A 15465-nucleotide genomic window follows, 5' to 3' on the forward strand; every position below is an offset into this window, starting at 1 on the left:
AGAAAGAGAGGAGGAGAAAGAAAGAGAGAAACAGAGAAAGTGAGAGAAAGAGAGAAAGACAGAAAGGGAGAGAGAGAGAAATAGAGAGAGAGGGAGAGAGAAAGTGAGAAAGCAAGAGAGGAGAGAAAGAGTAAGAGAGAAAGAAAGAGAGAAGGAGCTGCTATGTTTGTTTGAGGAATCTTTCTCCTAGCAAAGTTGGAAGGAGGTCTAAGAGAAATGGAAAGTGCTTATCCATGAACCCTGATATCAACAGCGGTACCTGTTAGTTTTTTAATAAAACAAATAGAAACCTCCAGCATTTTTCTGCCACTTTCTGAATTTTGCTGCATTAAAGCTTCCTTTGTAGTTCCTATCCCTTGAACGTTGCTGTTAGCAAGAGCTAAACTCTCTTCATTGATAGAGATCTTCTTGGGTTTTTCCTCATATGAGATTAGAACATTTGGGTGCTAACTACAATACAAAACAATATTAGATCAAGGTGATAACAGTCTTGGGACACAATCTAACCCAAAAAATCCAACAGAAACCACTCAAAGATTTTTAAAAAGGAGAAGAGTATATTTGAATCACCAAAATAATTAATGAGGAAGCAGACCAGTACCTAATGGGAAGTTATACAAAACAGTGGAATACAAGCATCACAGGCTTTTTGTTTATTATTAGTAATATTTTTCTATACCAGTAGGCTGGTGGGACACATCCTCCAGCAGCTACTCAAACTTCCCCAGAGTAATTAGAACAAGTCTTACTATTTTTCTTTGCTACCTTCCAATTACTGCCATTACAAATATACATGAGAACAGCTTTCAGCAGTCTTCAGGCCCTTTTTTGAAGGCTTGTATAGGAATCTGGGCTGTAAAACTTCCTGGACACTATGGCCTGTGCTATGGGCTTCACTGTCCTTAAACAAACTACCAGAATGAAAGAGAAAATGTACACCGACCAAAAAACAGAAGGTTCCAAGATAGGGCAGGGATACAGAAATAAGAACTACATATTTTGGCATAGAAACCAGCAGAAATAACAAAAAATCTCATTGGAAAAAAAACCCAAACAACATCTGCATTTAATATTTTAGGCTAGGAAAGTCCATGAAAAAACTACAGGTCAGTGAAACCAATTTTTTCCAAGGAGAATATGCAGAGGAACACCATCATTACTATACAAGAGATGGAATTAAGACAACAAAAAACACAGTAAGCCCTTTTCTCTCTGAGGCCTCTCAATAATTATTTCAAACAAGCAGCTCAAGGAGAAAAATACTGAAAATTGTGGATAATAACCTTATCTTGACTCACATATGGGAGATCTTGCTTGACTAATATTAACATGGGAGAAGTTACTGCAATGCTTCCTTATGAAGGAAAGTTTTAATGTGAAACAAGGAAAGAGCAGAGTCTTGGGTATGCCAGTGATGCTCCCATTGGGAGTTCCAATGTGAGCAGCCTTTTAAGGAAACTGAGAAACAGGAGACCTGTATGGCAACTTAGATGGAATATTGCAGGTCTCATTCCTCAAATGGCTGCTTGGAAGTTAGACTGTAGCTACTTTGACCAAAACGATCAGTCTTGCAGTTTGACTCTTTTCCAGGTGGAATAAACACTGCATTTCTCACTATAAGAATCACAGAATTTCCATGTGGAGGATGAAAAATTGTTAGTTCCTAGTAATGTATTTGCTTCTCTCATTTTTCTTTGCTAAGATAGAAATGACATTTGCCTTAACACACTAAGCCTGCATTAAAGAAATTGGAGGAAACTGAGGTGTGCAAGACTAGAAACTGCCCCTAAGGTCCAATCTTACAATAATACATGTCACACCTATAAGGGTGACCTGGTCCAGGCCCCTTTTCATGACAGGGCTGATTTAGCTGCTCTGAGCTCAGGGTTCATAAGGTACAGTAGTGACAGATACTCTTTGAACAACAGAATAAAAACTGAGCAGCTCACTACTCTGTTCAGACTAACCAGGAGAAGGAAGGATAAATGGAATTTGGTTGCTACAATCTTTTCACCAACAGAAGAATAAAGATGGCAAAAACTGCAGAAATTTTGGTGTGTGCTTTAGTGTGATACTGAACAGAGGGCTGAGTGAAATGTGACCTGGACCTTCTCTAAATTTCTTGGAAGTAGTATAAAGGATAATAAATGCTAACTACAATATAAAGTCATAATCAGCACTGTGTATATGTGAATATTATGTCACAGAAGCACATCCATAGAGCAATGTTTAAGCAGAAGACATTCATAAAACAAGAGGAAGTTTTCTTCAGGCACCAACTGGTATATATAATTATATCCAATTAACTATCTGTATAAGGAAGATGTATATCATTATCTGGCTCACATAGCATAATAACACTACATGCTTAGAGATATTTCAGGTAAAGGTTAATCAAAAGCAAATCTGATGAAATTAAACAGAATTCCAGACTGAAGCCAAACAGCAGGTTACTGCCAGCAAGAGTACCAATTTCAAGAACTCTGACCAACCAAATAATGGATATCAAGATTTGAACCTTCCAAGTTATTTAAACTATCAGAAATCTTCTAAGGTTTTAAATCCTGCAATCACCATATTTGGCAATTCACTAGGTGAAAAAAGATAAAATATTTGTTCTATAAGGAAAGATCCTTTAAATTAATGTATGGTTGTCAACTGTGAGGCATGCCTTACTGTGGGAAAGTGGCACGGATATGATATGTCTTTCCTTGGGCAAAAAACATGGATCTCAACATTCCAATGAAATCACATTGTACAGGAGCCTCTAAAACTTTTTCTTTTTAAGAAAAAGACCCCCAAACGATCAGTTGCATTAGAAAGCAGCTGACTGTGCCCCACATTTATTTAAAGGGTTTATGTCCTCACAATCAGAATTTTTTCAAATCTCGATTTTACTTTCATCTCAGAGTATCAGACTTGTAGTCAAGTCACCAGGAGCACATAAAGCTGGGTGTATTTAAGACAGAAAGGCAACAAACTTCTGTAATATATATGACTTGATTTATTTAAAAGTAGCCTTCACAAGCTGTGGTATGCCTATGAAAGTCCATTTTCATTTCCATCTCCATATTGTCATGGTATGAGTCTGCTAAAGCCAAACACGTGATAACTGTACTCAAAGTTGAAACTCTCTTTTTAGCCAGTGCATTTTTTCTGGATCTAGTCACTTTTCAGACAGCTAAATGGACACACAGAATACTACATAATAATCCTCATCCCATTTAACTTCTGTGTTTGTACTTACTGACAGCTGCAGTCTCACATGCAATTTTTGATGAGGGACTGTAAAAGTCTCTTTGTTGCTTCCCTAACACTGTCCAAATTCCTGAAATATTTAAGGTCTGGCCATTAGCTCTTAATCTTTAAAAGCTGCCTTGTGTAAGGGCCAGCTCAAAGGAAGAAGGGTGTCTGCCTTGCTGAAGAGCTTCCAGAGGTGTAGCAGTATGACCCATTTGAAGAATGCAAAAGAGTAAAGCAAACAAACAGCATGATCTGGCACCCAGGTTTTGCCTGCTGCTTCTTCTACCCCCTTCACACTGAAAAGTTGTTTGTCTTGCTTCCCTCCTGCTGACTGTGGGCAATTAACTCTAGCTTCTGGGCCAGGCTTTACCACATCCTACCTGAAGTACATCAGCAGGACTCTGGGTCAGGTACAGCTGCTCAAGAGCATACGTCTGCACAGCTGCAGGCTTGAAGTGCCTCGCTGCCACAGGGTCTTTCTGCTCTAAACTGACCCATGAAGGCTGAGGTAACAGATTCACAAGCATATTTATGCCTTTTTGGGAAGTCTTTGTTTAGGTCTGTCTGCTTTAGATCTGTCATGAACTGCCTTTGGCTCTGAATGCGCTGGACCTTCAGAGCAGCATAGGGGGTTCACACAAGCCTCACTGAGGGCTTCAGGACAGAGGGAAAAAATAGGGTGTCTAATTCAGCTTGTCAGTTTTTCCAGACCAAGAGGTTCTTCCCAGTTAATCCACCTTCTGCTGCTGAGAATCTCTCTTTCCATATATTGCTGGTACGTTTGCAAATGCTGATCACTTGTGGGAGGGATTTCTATTTCTCTTCCAAGTTTCTTTGCCAGCTCTACCTCTTCTATAGCTCTTCCCTTTAAGGCTAGTTATGGAAAAGTTTCCTTGCCAGTCTTAATGTATTGTTTGATGAATTTTTAGACATTTCAGGGACTCTGTTAATGAATATTGAGCTGTGTTTAATTGTCGCTCTTCCTCCCATTTGCAGTCAATTTTATCCAGAAGTCCATTTCCTTCGTCTAATGAGCAGCTCCTGATAGACAGGAGACTTTTATTATGGACATGTGATGTTTCTTGGCAGAACAGATACTGTCTACATGATGCCAGCTGTCTTAACCACTTTCTTGTTTTCCCTGAATTTAGTGTGCCAGCAAGCCTGGATTTAAGTGGTAACAGGAACTTCTTGTGCTTCTGCCAAAGCTCTCAAGGTGTCCTCAAAATTAGGAAACACACATTTTGCTTGGAATGGGAGTTTATTGAACAGAGCCACTCTGAGGACTTTACATCCTTAAATCTGGTGAGACTTGAGGGACATGTACCACTGCAATTTATATCAAAGGTTTTCAATTTTGGGTAAAGGCCCTCTGGATCTAGAAAAGCTTTCACTCTTTCTTTTTGAGGCTGGGGTTGGTGAATGGTAGTTGCGCTCTCCTCAGGAAAATTTATCCCTTTATGTCTTAAATCAGCCTCCACCAGTCACTCCTGATTTCCTACTTAGCTCCTTGTAAAAAAAATGCACTCTTCAAAAGACAGCTGTACCCCATGGCGTTTGGTTGGCTCTTGCCCACCAAAACACGAAAGTCTTCTCACAGGTTTGACAGAATTGTTGCTAAATAAGATTAAAAAACATTTTATCTGCTTTTGCATAGCTCCTGCCTTCATTATGACCTTCCCAATGGCTCTAGCTGTATCTGTCTGTCTCCATCTTGCTTCCTTTCTGAACAAACAGCAGTGTAAAAAGCTTTTCTCTTATGTGGACACTGCTTCAGTAGCAAGGGTTTTCTTTGTTTCAGTGTCCTTCTACACTTAACCAAATCCATCCCATCTCTGCCACCACATGTGACATGAAGAGTTTGAATGCGGAATGAAAGAGAATCTGCTCAATAACACAGAGCTATTTTCAAAAACGCAACAGTATTATTTCAAACCAGAACTGAAATGAAAACACAAACGCACAGACTGACAACTTTAACAGCACCTACTCCTCTTCTTAGTCACTACTCCAGAAATACATTGTTTTGCCATCTCTTATAAGTCTTCTCAGCTGATCAAGAAAAACAATGCTTGGTGCCCAAGCTATGTATTGCTAACATATCCTAATTGCCTCTTACCATGAAAGAACAACACAGCTGCTGGTCACCCACTCACAAGCCACATGCTTTCAGGAATTCTTGAATTCCCAAAGCAAAACACAGCAATTCTAGCCCATCTTGTGAGCCCATCTTTTGAAATCTGTCAGATAAACTCTTTTGGGGTATCATAATCTTGTTTTTCAAATTCTCTTCCCTTGCCCTCCACTTTGTGCAATAGGTTTTGTTCCTTCTCCCAGGAGCTGCTGGTAACAACAGAGGTTGTACCAGCACCTCAGATTACACCACACATTGCTTAAAAATAAAGGCTCAGTGTGGGCTCTATGAAGAATTTTGTGCTGGGTTTCCAATGCATGGCTGATAATAATGGAAAAGGGTAGCTTATCTAAAACAGAAACATCCATTCACCAAAGCCAAATGGATGGTCTTACAGGAAAAATCCCAAGTGTCACTCATTAACTTTCTGATTAAATTAGTAAACAATGTTACAAAAGACAAAGGGTTTTCTTCCCTGCTCTGAATTTTACCATAAAAAGAAGAATACATTTTTATGATATTTGATATTTAAAGATAGATCAATGTTTATTTGAATTAGTTGCATGAGAATCACACCATCAACTGGAATTTACTTACTCATTTTTCATTTGCCAGCTCTTTTAACACACTGAAAGAAAACCATAAGTTCAGGACAAATGTGTTTTTCCCCCTCAGGGTGATTTCCTTACTTTTGACAGGTAGTCTTTCTGATACCACAGGTCACTCCTGCAGTTTGTCCAGACCACAAATACTCCTGCAAATTTCCTAAAGATTCCTCAAATATGTTTTATCTGTTAACTTAGAAGAAAGATAACCCAAACCATACATTTTTTTTCTATCTAACAGGAGTAAAACCAATTGGGTCTTATTTCCATAGGTATTTCCATCTGATGTGGCAGACAACTTCCATTCTAAATTAGTAGGATTAACTTAGAAAATGATATTATTTAATTACCTTGTGTCAGGTTTTAGGTTTTCCACTGTAGAATGGGTTTGATTTGTCGTGATAATTGATTTCTCCTTTTCACCATCACTTCCTCCATTTTCAGTGGATACAACCTCATACTCTGGAAATTACAGTAAAGAAAAATCACATCAAGTAACATCTCTTATTTGAGCTTCTTAAATACAACCAGATAGTGACTGAGTATGCAATTTTACAGGAATTCAACCTTTCTGCCTTTTGCCAGCCCGAAGTCAATATATGATTTGGACTTTTTAATTCATTCAAGTTGGAAAAGAAAATGCAGGAAATGAATGAGCACACAAATATGTGCATGCAAACACAGACACACACCAAGAACTACTGAGCCCATCCAGTGCCTGCTTGTTACTCAGTGCACAAGAAACTGCCCTACACTTCTGTGGCAACACAAAGGAGCAAAGTGTGAGCGAAATGGTCTTGGTTCCTGATGTTTGTAGTTTTTTATGAAAACAAGGAGGTGAGCGTGATCTCTGTTTTCGTTGTTATTTGTCAGACCTTTCCATTATGTTTTGGTTTTGGGCACACCCAATGAAAACCCCTTGTACACAGTTAAAGTCAAGCAAAGTAACCATTCAAGAAACAAAATGATGCAACAAATTATGTTTTCTGTTTCTACCTTTCTATCTGAAACAGTGCATTTATTTATGAAAAAGAGATGCAATGCCTAAATACGATGATTGGAAAAACATGCATAAACTACAAAAATAGAAAGAGACGACAGCAAAGTTGGTTTCAGCTTGTCTAAACAAGTCATTTCATAATGGTGCCAATATGAAGCAATCACTGTTTTCAGAAAACAGTATTCAATGCCTTCTCTTGAATTCAGAATCGATTGTGATGAGTCATTGACTGAGTTGTTAGCTAACTGCAACGTTCAATTTTTGTCAGCTAGTGTTGAGGTACAGAAGATGTTGGAAGAATTAGGAATGTCCATCTTGCATGTTTACCTGTCTGTGTGCTGAGTCCTGCATGACTCACATCTATTAATTCTCAATATAAACCTCTTTAGAAATGAAAAAAAAACCTCCAGATTCTTTTAACAGAGAGGGCTTGTTGACCCTCTTGCAGTGGGTACTGCAAGTATTATGCTGGCAGAGTTCTACTGACTTACTAGATGGATGTCAGCTTTGACTGTGTCTGGCCCACACTGTGAAACAACCTCCTCAGGTGAAGAAGGATGCCTACATTATGTGTGTGCATCCATATTTATGCTGTATTGTTAGAACTTCTTGACTAGATCTTACCAGATCCTGTACTGAGAGGGTCCAGAGAATTGGAGAAGATACAGAGTCATAATTCTTAAGTATCTTTTTGTGTCATCACTGGCACCAATGCTCCTTGCTGTGTAAATCTTGTTATAATCTAGTGGCAGGTTTTTACTCACACTGGAAATGACAGTAGCACAATAAAACAACAACCCCAATGAGCTCCGTTAATCCCTGAGGTCTAAAGTGCTTTTAAATAGCAAAAAACTACTGTGAAAGTAAATTAAGATGGAAATACTGTATTATCACACAATGGAGGAAAGAAATCAAACCAACCAGTAACAGTGTCGTTGTCTGGTTTTTCCCAATCCAGTATGACAAAGGATGGACAGCCCTCCACAGTCACCACAGTGAGGTTGGTTGGAGGATTTTGAGGAGGACGAGTGGGTTCTTCCTTGCTGCCAACTTCTTCTTGAGGAAAATGCTCGAGAGAGCTTGTGATGGAGCAAGGCACATCATCATCTTTCTTCATGTACTTGACATGGGGGGCTAAGAACAATGAGAAAGAGCTGTTACTCAACAGAGTGTTTTTACAAACTGGCAGCACCATTTCACCTGGTGCACGGCACCCATACAAGGACATTAAGCAAAAGTCTGCACAAAGCTTTCAGAATAAACCCCATATATTCAATATTAAGCTGCTTGTTCTTGTTTTTGTTTGTTTTGGATTTTGTTTATGTTTTTGTTGTTGGTTTTTTTGCTTATTTTTAAAATTTTACTTATTGTTGCTTGACCTGGAATCTGTACTGCCTTCACTCCCTTCCCGCTGGCACTACTGATGAAATTACATTCTGAAGGTATTAGCAGGTGATACACAGTGTTTGAAAGAATTAAAATCTGTCACAAAAGGATCACAGAAGGATCTGTCACAGAAGGATCGAGAACTTTTGTCCAGAAAGTAAACGTAAAATTCAATCAAGAAAATACTGCTTTATACTACAGCTCTTTCATCTATCACTAAAGTGACACAGAATCAAATAAAATTTTGGTCTTTGAATAACCAAGTAGGATAATTTGATGCAAGATGGCTCAGACTTCATATGCTCCCTGAAATAAAAATACCATAGCTATGAATATCCTACCTTGGTACCTTGGTTTTCCTGAAGAATCTGTTTCTGATGTAGGACTTGAGCTGAAGACAGTTTCATCAACTGTAGAAAACACAGACATAATTTGCAATAAATACAAAGTTTCAGTGTTAGAACTGCAGCATTTCACAGTTCCTTTGGCACTTTAAATCATTGTAAGAATAGATAAATGGTAGACATTTGCTGCCAGATCTGTCTATCTGTTTTAGGTACTCCATTTTTTCTGTGATGCTGTGTAAATCCTGTACTTACCTGGTAGTACAGACTGCCATAATCAAAATGACAGAATTCACGACTGCTGCTGGATTCAGTTCTTGCAATATATGTAAAATACTTTTTAGACCATTGTCCTGGGTTTGTTTTAGTTGAATTTTTTGGTAAGGAAAAGAAAGGTCAGCCACAGAAAAAGGATGTTTTTGCACTGTGCTGGCTGTTTAGCTTGGAGCTTTTTTGATGTTCCTGGGGTATATAGAACTAATACACTGGCCAAGTAGCTTCTCTAACAGGGAAATAAAAAATTCTATTTTCAGAGAGTACAAATTCCAAAAAATTTGAAGGAAATTGAAAACAAATACACTGGTGAAGAGAAATGTGCTAAAGCAGTCAGGATTCACGATACAATGTTGTATTAATTAGCTACTACACTGAAAACGATGCAAATACTACAATGGACCTCAACAGATAAAACACAAACCTTCTCATCAAGCAGTTATAAATAAATCTAGAATCCAGCTTGCTTTACTGAGCACTGAGGATTACAATGATCATTGTAAGGAGACAAGAATATAAGTATTACTATAAATCCAGGAAAATTAGAAGCAGCATCATTAATGACAATATACCAAGAGCTGCACATTTGGGCTCAAAACTTCTAACCACATCCTCTTCTTTTACTGTATGCCACCTTTAAAAGACTTCACTCTGAATTTGTAACCAACTCTCAGTTTTATAAATGGAAAATTACCCACTGACCACTATGATTGCACTACTACAGTTTTTTCTATTTAAATGGTGGCAGTTTGATCAAATGAAGGAGGATATCACATCTGTGATGAGCACTATGCACCACTGACAATTAACATTTTGAATTTATGTATTGGGAAAATTGAAACATCCAGGTAAAGAAGTGCCTTATCTATTCTTTGCACAGCTTTAAATGGCCACTGATTAGTACTGAAAGCCTACTAAGCATGTACAGATTTCTAGGAAAATGGAAGTCCTGTCATGTTCTCAGTTACCAAGATGTGTAAGAGAAGGGAGCTAGATCTCAGTCGAATCAGAAAAGTCACAAAGTGGCATAGAAGAAATCAGAATCACCCCAGACAAAATACTTTTTATGTTTAATATAAAATGCATCAATAAATCTTAGGGAAGGGAAGCAAAAGAAAAATGGAAACCCTAATGTTAATTAAAAAAAAAGAAAAAAGAAGAAACCAGAAATGTTTGTGATATGCTCACCATAATACTCCGGAGTTGCAAAAGCTGTTGGTGTCTTATATAATGTTCCTGTCCTCACAGGTGGTGTTGGTCCAGCAGGCTTAGCTATAGTGACAGATGGAGGGACTTGTAGCAACAAGACATTCAGCATTTGAAGGAGTCAAACAGCTTTCTGATTTTCTGAGAGAACTCAGTTTTGTGACAACTGCTTCATACAACAAGTATTTTCATTTAAATCATAGTAATCCCTCAGCTGGATTTAGGAAAGTTCTGAACTGTGCTAGTTGCAAATGTAACCTAATCCTGAAAGCTAGTAAGAAAACTCTTAGCTACTTTGAGGTTGTCTTGGATGACTTTAGTCAACTAGCATATAAACTGGTTTAATGCACAGAACCATTCTACACAGGCTGGTGAAAGGATGTAAAATGACCAGCATGGACACTGATATTCCTTAAAGAAAGAGAACATTTCTTCCTGAGTTGCAAGACACAATAGCTGAAGTCAGCAACTGAAACTTGGATCCTTCCCTCAAATATAGGTAAGATTAATTTCTGCTCTCAACTCAGCACATACATTAGCAAGGGTAGTGCTGGAACATTTGGAGTGATAAAACACCAGGTCCTTAACTGTGGACTGCATTGAGAATTTAACTACAGAACAGGACTGGAGCTTCCACTAAATGAAATTAAGATACACTTCAAATGAAGGCAAAGAAAATGCAGCCAAGTCCAGCATTTTCAACATTTATTGCACTATCAGTCAAGAAGAAAAGTTTTCTTGCTCGACTAATTTCTTTAGTAGTTTCCATAAACCTGGACAGAAACTGACTGATAGAGGCAGTATTATCACCTATCATTCAACAGCTATTTCAAAGAAGTATTTTAGATTATGTGACATTGTTTTCATTCTTGAGCTGTTACCACCTAATAAAGAAAACAGGTTTCTAAGAGGCAAACAATCCTTGGTAAAGGTCTTGATTTCTTGCATAATAGCTGTAAAAGACAAGAATTTAATTCTTAAAACATGCAGATACTCCCAGATAATGATGATATGACAGTGAAATCTCAACCCTGAAGAGTCAAGAACTATACAATATAGTTACTTCCCCATCATATGTGATACAAAACATGGCAACTGAAGGCAGAACTCTGGTGAGCCAAGTTTAAGACAACAAAAATCCCTACTTTCCACTTATTTTCTTAATAAAGTGGAAATCTGAATGATTCTCACTAGGGTTCAATTTCACAAAGTTTCTGGAACTCTCATTTCCATTTTTTTCCCCATTCAGGAGATTTTTAATGTCTGCATAGAAACCTTTCCATAATATCCACTGGATGAGTTAGAAAGATGCAAGTAAGGAATTAATCACAGTGTTAATGAGAAAGAGGACAGAATTCTGACAGGGAAAATCCAAGAAGAACATTGAGGCAAATTTTTCCTGTTAGTACAGTGGAACTGCCTCTCCATGGAACCAGAAGAAACAAAATTACAATGTTTAAAACTAAGCTGGATAAAACACTAGGAAACACAGAAGAAAGAAAATATTCTACTGTCCCCACAAGGAAGAACCAGACTGTTTAACCAGTTTATTCCATGCTGAGAGCCCAGGAAGGTATGGTAAATGCTGACTACCACATAGCCTGGCCTCCAGTGTAAGGAAAAGTTGAAATTTCAAAACACTGGTAAATTAATTAGATCCTCATTGGAGAAAATTAGTATAGACCCCAATACAAGCAAAAGAAAATATATCAGGTCTAAGACTGATGATGTCTTCTGTTTTCTTTTAACTATTGCTAAGGAAACACTACCCATCAAGTGCAGACACAGTATTTCAATCTTGGCTCTGCTGATGAATAAATGGTTGTCTCATCCAGCTTGGAGATTCTTGCTACTCATCTGCCACACAAAATACTAAAGTATTATTTAGGTCTTTAGTACCTTAATAGCACACAAAGTCCCAAATGAAAAGAACAAACAAACAAACAAACAAAAAAACCCCAAAAAAGCAAACAACCCACAATAGGCAATCCAATAGAGCTGTATATTCATATATAGATGTATATTCATATATATAAATATATATTCATATATACAAATGCCTTTATATTTCCAAGGAACTACAGAGATCAATATGAAGAGGAAAGAAGCTGTCATGATGTTAAGCTTAAGGAGATGATAGTTTCTGACTAGGTCGAATAATGTTAGCCTAAGGATTCTTGTATAGAATCCACTGATGAAACATCCATGTGGATACTGAATACCTCCTTCAGGATAAACTTAAAATGCAACAGGAAAGGTGAAAGTTTCTATGTCCTCTTAAAACTATACTGAGAAGCCAGAATACTTTAGCACAATAGTCAAGCTAAACTCTGCACATGAAACAACTCAGCTTGCTCTACCTTCCAGTGCAGCTCTTGTCTGGGTGACTTTTAGCTCATTTTTTGCAGCTGTTAATGGATGCATGGTATATATGTGAGGAGTTCCATAAGAAATAACCAGTTAGGACTAGGCATTGCAGCACAATAATCATCTCCCATCTAACATGCACATTAAATAGAAAAAAATTATTTTAGTAGACATGAAATATTCTTAAGGTTGATCTGCTTACAGGATGACTTGGAGTGTGTTATTTTGCTTTCAACACCCTTATAAGACATGATTTCGATATAACTAGGTTAGAGGAAGAAAGAGGGCTTTTTGTAAGAACACAAAAGACACAAGGCCCATGTGTTCCAAAAGACTAGTTTCTATAGATACCACAGATCAAAGAAATCTATGCTATAGAATTCTCCTGTACCCTGCTAGGCAGTATTATCTCACACACAATAAAGTATTTATTCTGAAAAGGCAGAAATACCTGGACTCCCTGGTTTACCAGTCACGGTGTTAGGAGGCAGAGGTTTTCTTCTCATTTGTGTAGGCCTGGCAGGAGGTAGAGGAGGGTGCTGAGGGCCAGGTGATGAAGTCACTGAATGACATTACAAGACACCATTATTAATTATTTAACCTCGAATCCCATAAAATCAGAAACACTAGAAGTTATATTCTGACTTCTCAAGCAATATTTCATGTCTGACTTAATATCAAAAGTGGAGAGGCGAGATTAGGAGCTGATCTGAGTTGTATTTTCAGCCTTAAATTCTCTGAGAACAGTGTGGCATGAAGTTTTAAACAAAGTTTATGCTGAAAAAAAATGTAGCTCCTTTGGGATTTTGTACAAGTGTTTCAGTGATTCACTTTCTGTGTAGTTACTCATTTTTGTCAACAGTAATTTTTTGGCATTCGAGTGGATACATCTTCACACAAACAAACACCACCTCAGTGTGCTCAGAAACATCTTCAGTATCCTACTCACAAAATTTCTGACCTCTTGTGCAATCTGACTAATACAACTGGCCACCCTCACCTTGAAGAAAAAGAGGCAAGAAAAATGAAATTATCATTAGGAACAATTTATTCTATACCATTCAAAACTGAAAAAAGTTACTGTCACTTCATACACTGACATGGCTAAAGACAATTACTGTTGTAGAAATTTCTGAAGCACCCAACTTGCTTATTTCAATGTGCAGCTCTGGCCAGTACCCATTAAATATATCTGCTAATGTCCTTTGACAGTGAGGCCTAAAAGGAAAATCTAAGCTCCCTAATTCATACTTACAAATCATTTTACTGTATTTTCCAGACAATTATGAAGGGTTTTATTATGCAAAGGAAAGGCAAAGGAAAAGATTTTTGTTCCACTATTCACCTTTGCCCTTCTTTCCTTAAGAAAATCCAGAAGATATGTGCAACACATTTATGTAACAAAAGCCTTTTTGTACCTAAAAGGAGAAAATCCTCAAGAGTAATAGAATTCTCATAAGGTTGCCAATGTCAACAACTATGTAAGTTGCCTGATACTGAATTGCTGGCTCCATGAGGTACCTCAGGTCCTCTGTATCAGACCTTAGTTCACCCTACAAACAGAGAGATTGTGGGTAAGAAGGGAGCAGATCCAAAGGCTCATTTAGGAGAGCTTTTTTGGAAATACTTACAATATACAAACAGGAATATCCCTATCTCTCTTTCCTTTTCCTTTTTGGGCTCTTGCAGTCACTTATAAGACAGTCGGTTTTATTTTTTTTTTTAAATCCCTCAGATCAAGACAAAAAATAATGCTCTATCTAATATAGAAGGATATAGTGGTTTTGAAAATAGCATTTGTAGGTTTCATAGTCATTCTAAATCTCCAGATGGAAATGAAAAAAATATGCTTAAGGCCTGAAAAAGTATAACAAATTTTTGTGTATGTGTCATCATACCCTAGGTATTACTATATGGTAGTATTCATCTTTATTTTCCCCTGCCCACAATTAGAGAAGGGATTGTCCAAGATATTTATGAAGTAAAAATGTGCAAGCATTGACTTTCCAGTGGTTTCTATCATATCATCTGAACAGCACAACTACAACAGTTACAGGCAAACTAAAACATTGTGTTCAGTGTACTGGGTCACAATTGAATCTACTGTACTGGACTCTGGAAAAAACAAGGATTCCTACTTTTTCCTTCTGCTACTTCCTGCAATGATTTGGGTTCTGGTCGATGATCTTACCAAATCTAATTACCAGTGTGTGGAGACTGCACTTGTAAACTAGGATGCACAATAGAATTTAGGGATTTTTTGAGTGTGGATTCATGTAAGGACAACAACATGGTGAAATATTGGGATTTAATTAATCTCTAGACTTCTTTATGGACTGGGAGTCCTTGACTCAGTCACTCTGGATGAAAGAGAAGAATGAGCAGCCTCTTATTGACAGATGCCTTAAAGACATTTTTATTGGTGACACAGACAATGGGAATGAGAGCACCCTCAGCAGTTCTGTGGATGACACCAAGCTGGTTGTGCAGAGGATAGATTGGAGAGATGGGATCCCATCCACACACCCTGGCAGGGTGGCCAGGGGCCAGTGCAAACCTCCTGAAGTCCATCAAGGCCAAGCACAAGGTGCCACACCTAGATTGGGTGTAATCACCAGTCTCAGCACTGGCTAGATGAGAGACAGATGAAAAACAGCCCTGCCCTGCAGGTATGGACTCAAGGATACTGGTGGGTGAAAAATTAGAGACAGATAGGGTAGATTGATATTAGATAATAATATAAGCAGGAAGAGTGTGGGTTAGGTTAGAAATTAGGGAGGAATTCTTTACTGTGAGGGTGGAGAAGCTCTGGCACAGGCTGCCCAGAGAAATTGTGGATGCCCCATCCCTGGAACTGCTCAAGGCCAGGTTGGATGGGACTTGGAGCAATCTGGTTTGGTGGAAGGT

General features: G+C 38.0%; 1 protein-coding gene across 23 annotated transcripts in view; it reads right to left on the reverse strand.

The window, feature by feature from the left end:
- The window catches only part of ABI3BP (ABI family member 3 binding protein), a 135277-nt gene that overhangs the window by 13953 nt on the left and 105859 nt on the right, over window positions 1-15465 (reverse strand). For 22 of the 23 annotated variants that reach the window (XM_015624788.2, XM_015624997.2, XM_015624980.2 and 19 more), the window contains 5 exons: window positions 13010-13120; window positions 10174-10257; window positions 8710-8778; window positions 7904-8116; window positions 6333-6444 (listed from right to left, as the gene is read on the reverse strand). In XM_015624788.2, the coding sequence (XP_015480274.1) occupies window positions 6333-6444; window positions 7904-8116; window positions 8710-8778; window positions 10174-10257; window positions 13010-13120 (589 nt within the window). Of the gene's footprint in view, window positions 1-6332; window positions 6445-7903; window positions 8117-8709; window positions 8779-10173; window positions 10258-10307; window positions 11145-13009; window positions 13121-15465 lie in introns of those variants that run through there. The other variant, XM_015625015.2, reaches the window with a different exon arrangement.

The sequence above is a fragment of the Parus major genome, chromosome 1, assembly GCF_001522545.3.
Source record: "Parus major isolate Abel chromosome 1, Parus_major1.1, whole genome shotgun sequence".
Classification (NCBI taxonomy): Eukaryota; Metazoa; Chordata; class Aves; order Passeriformes; family Paridae; genus Parus; species Parus major.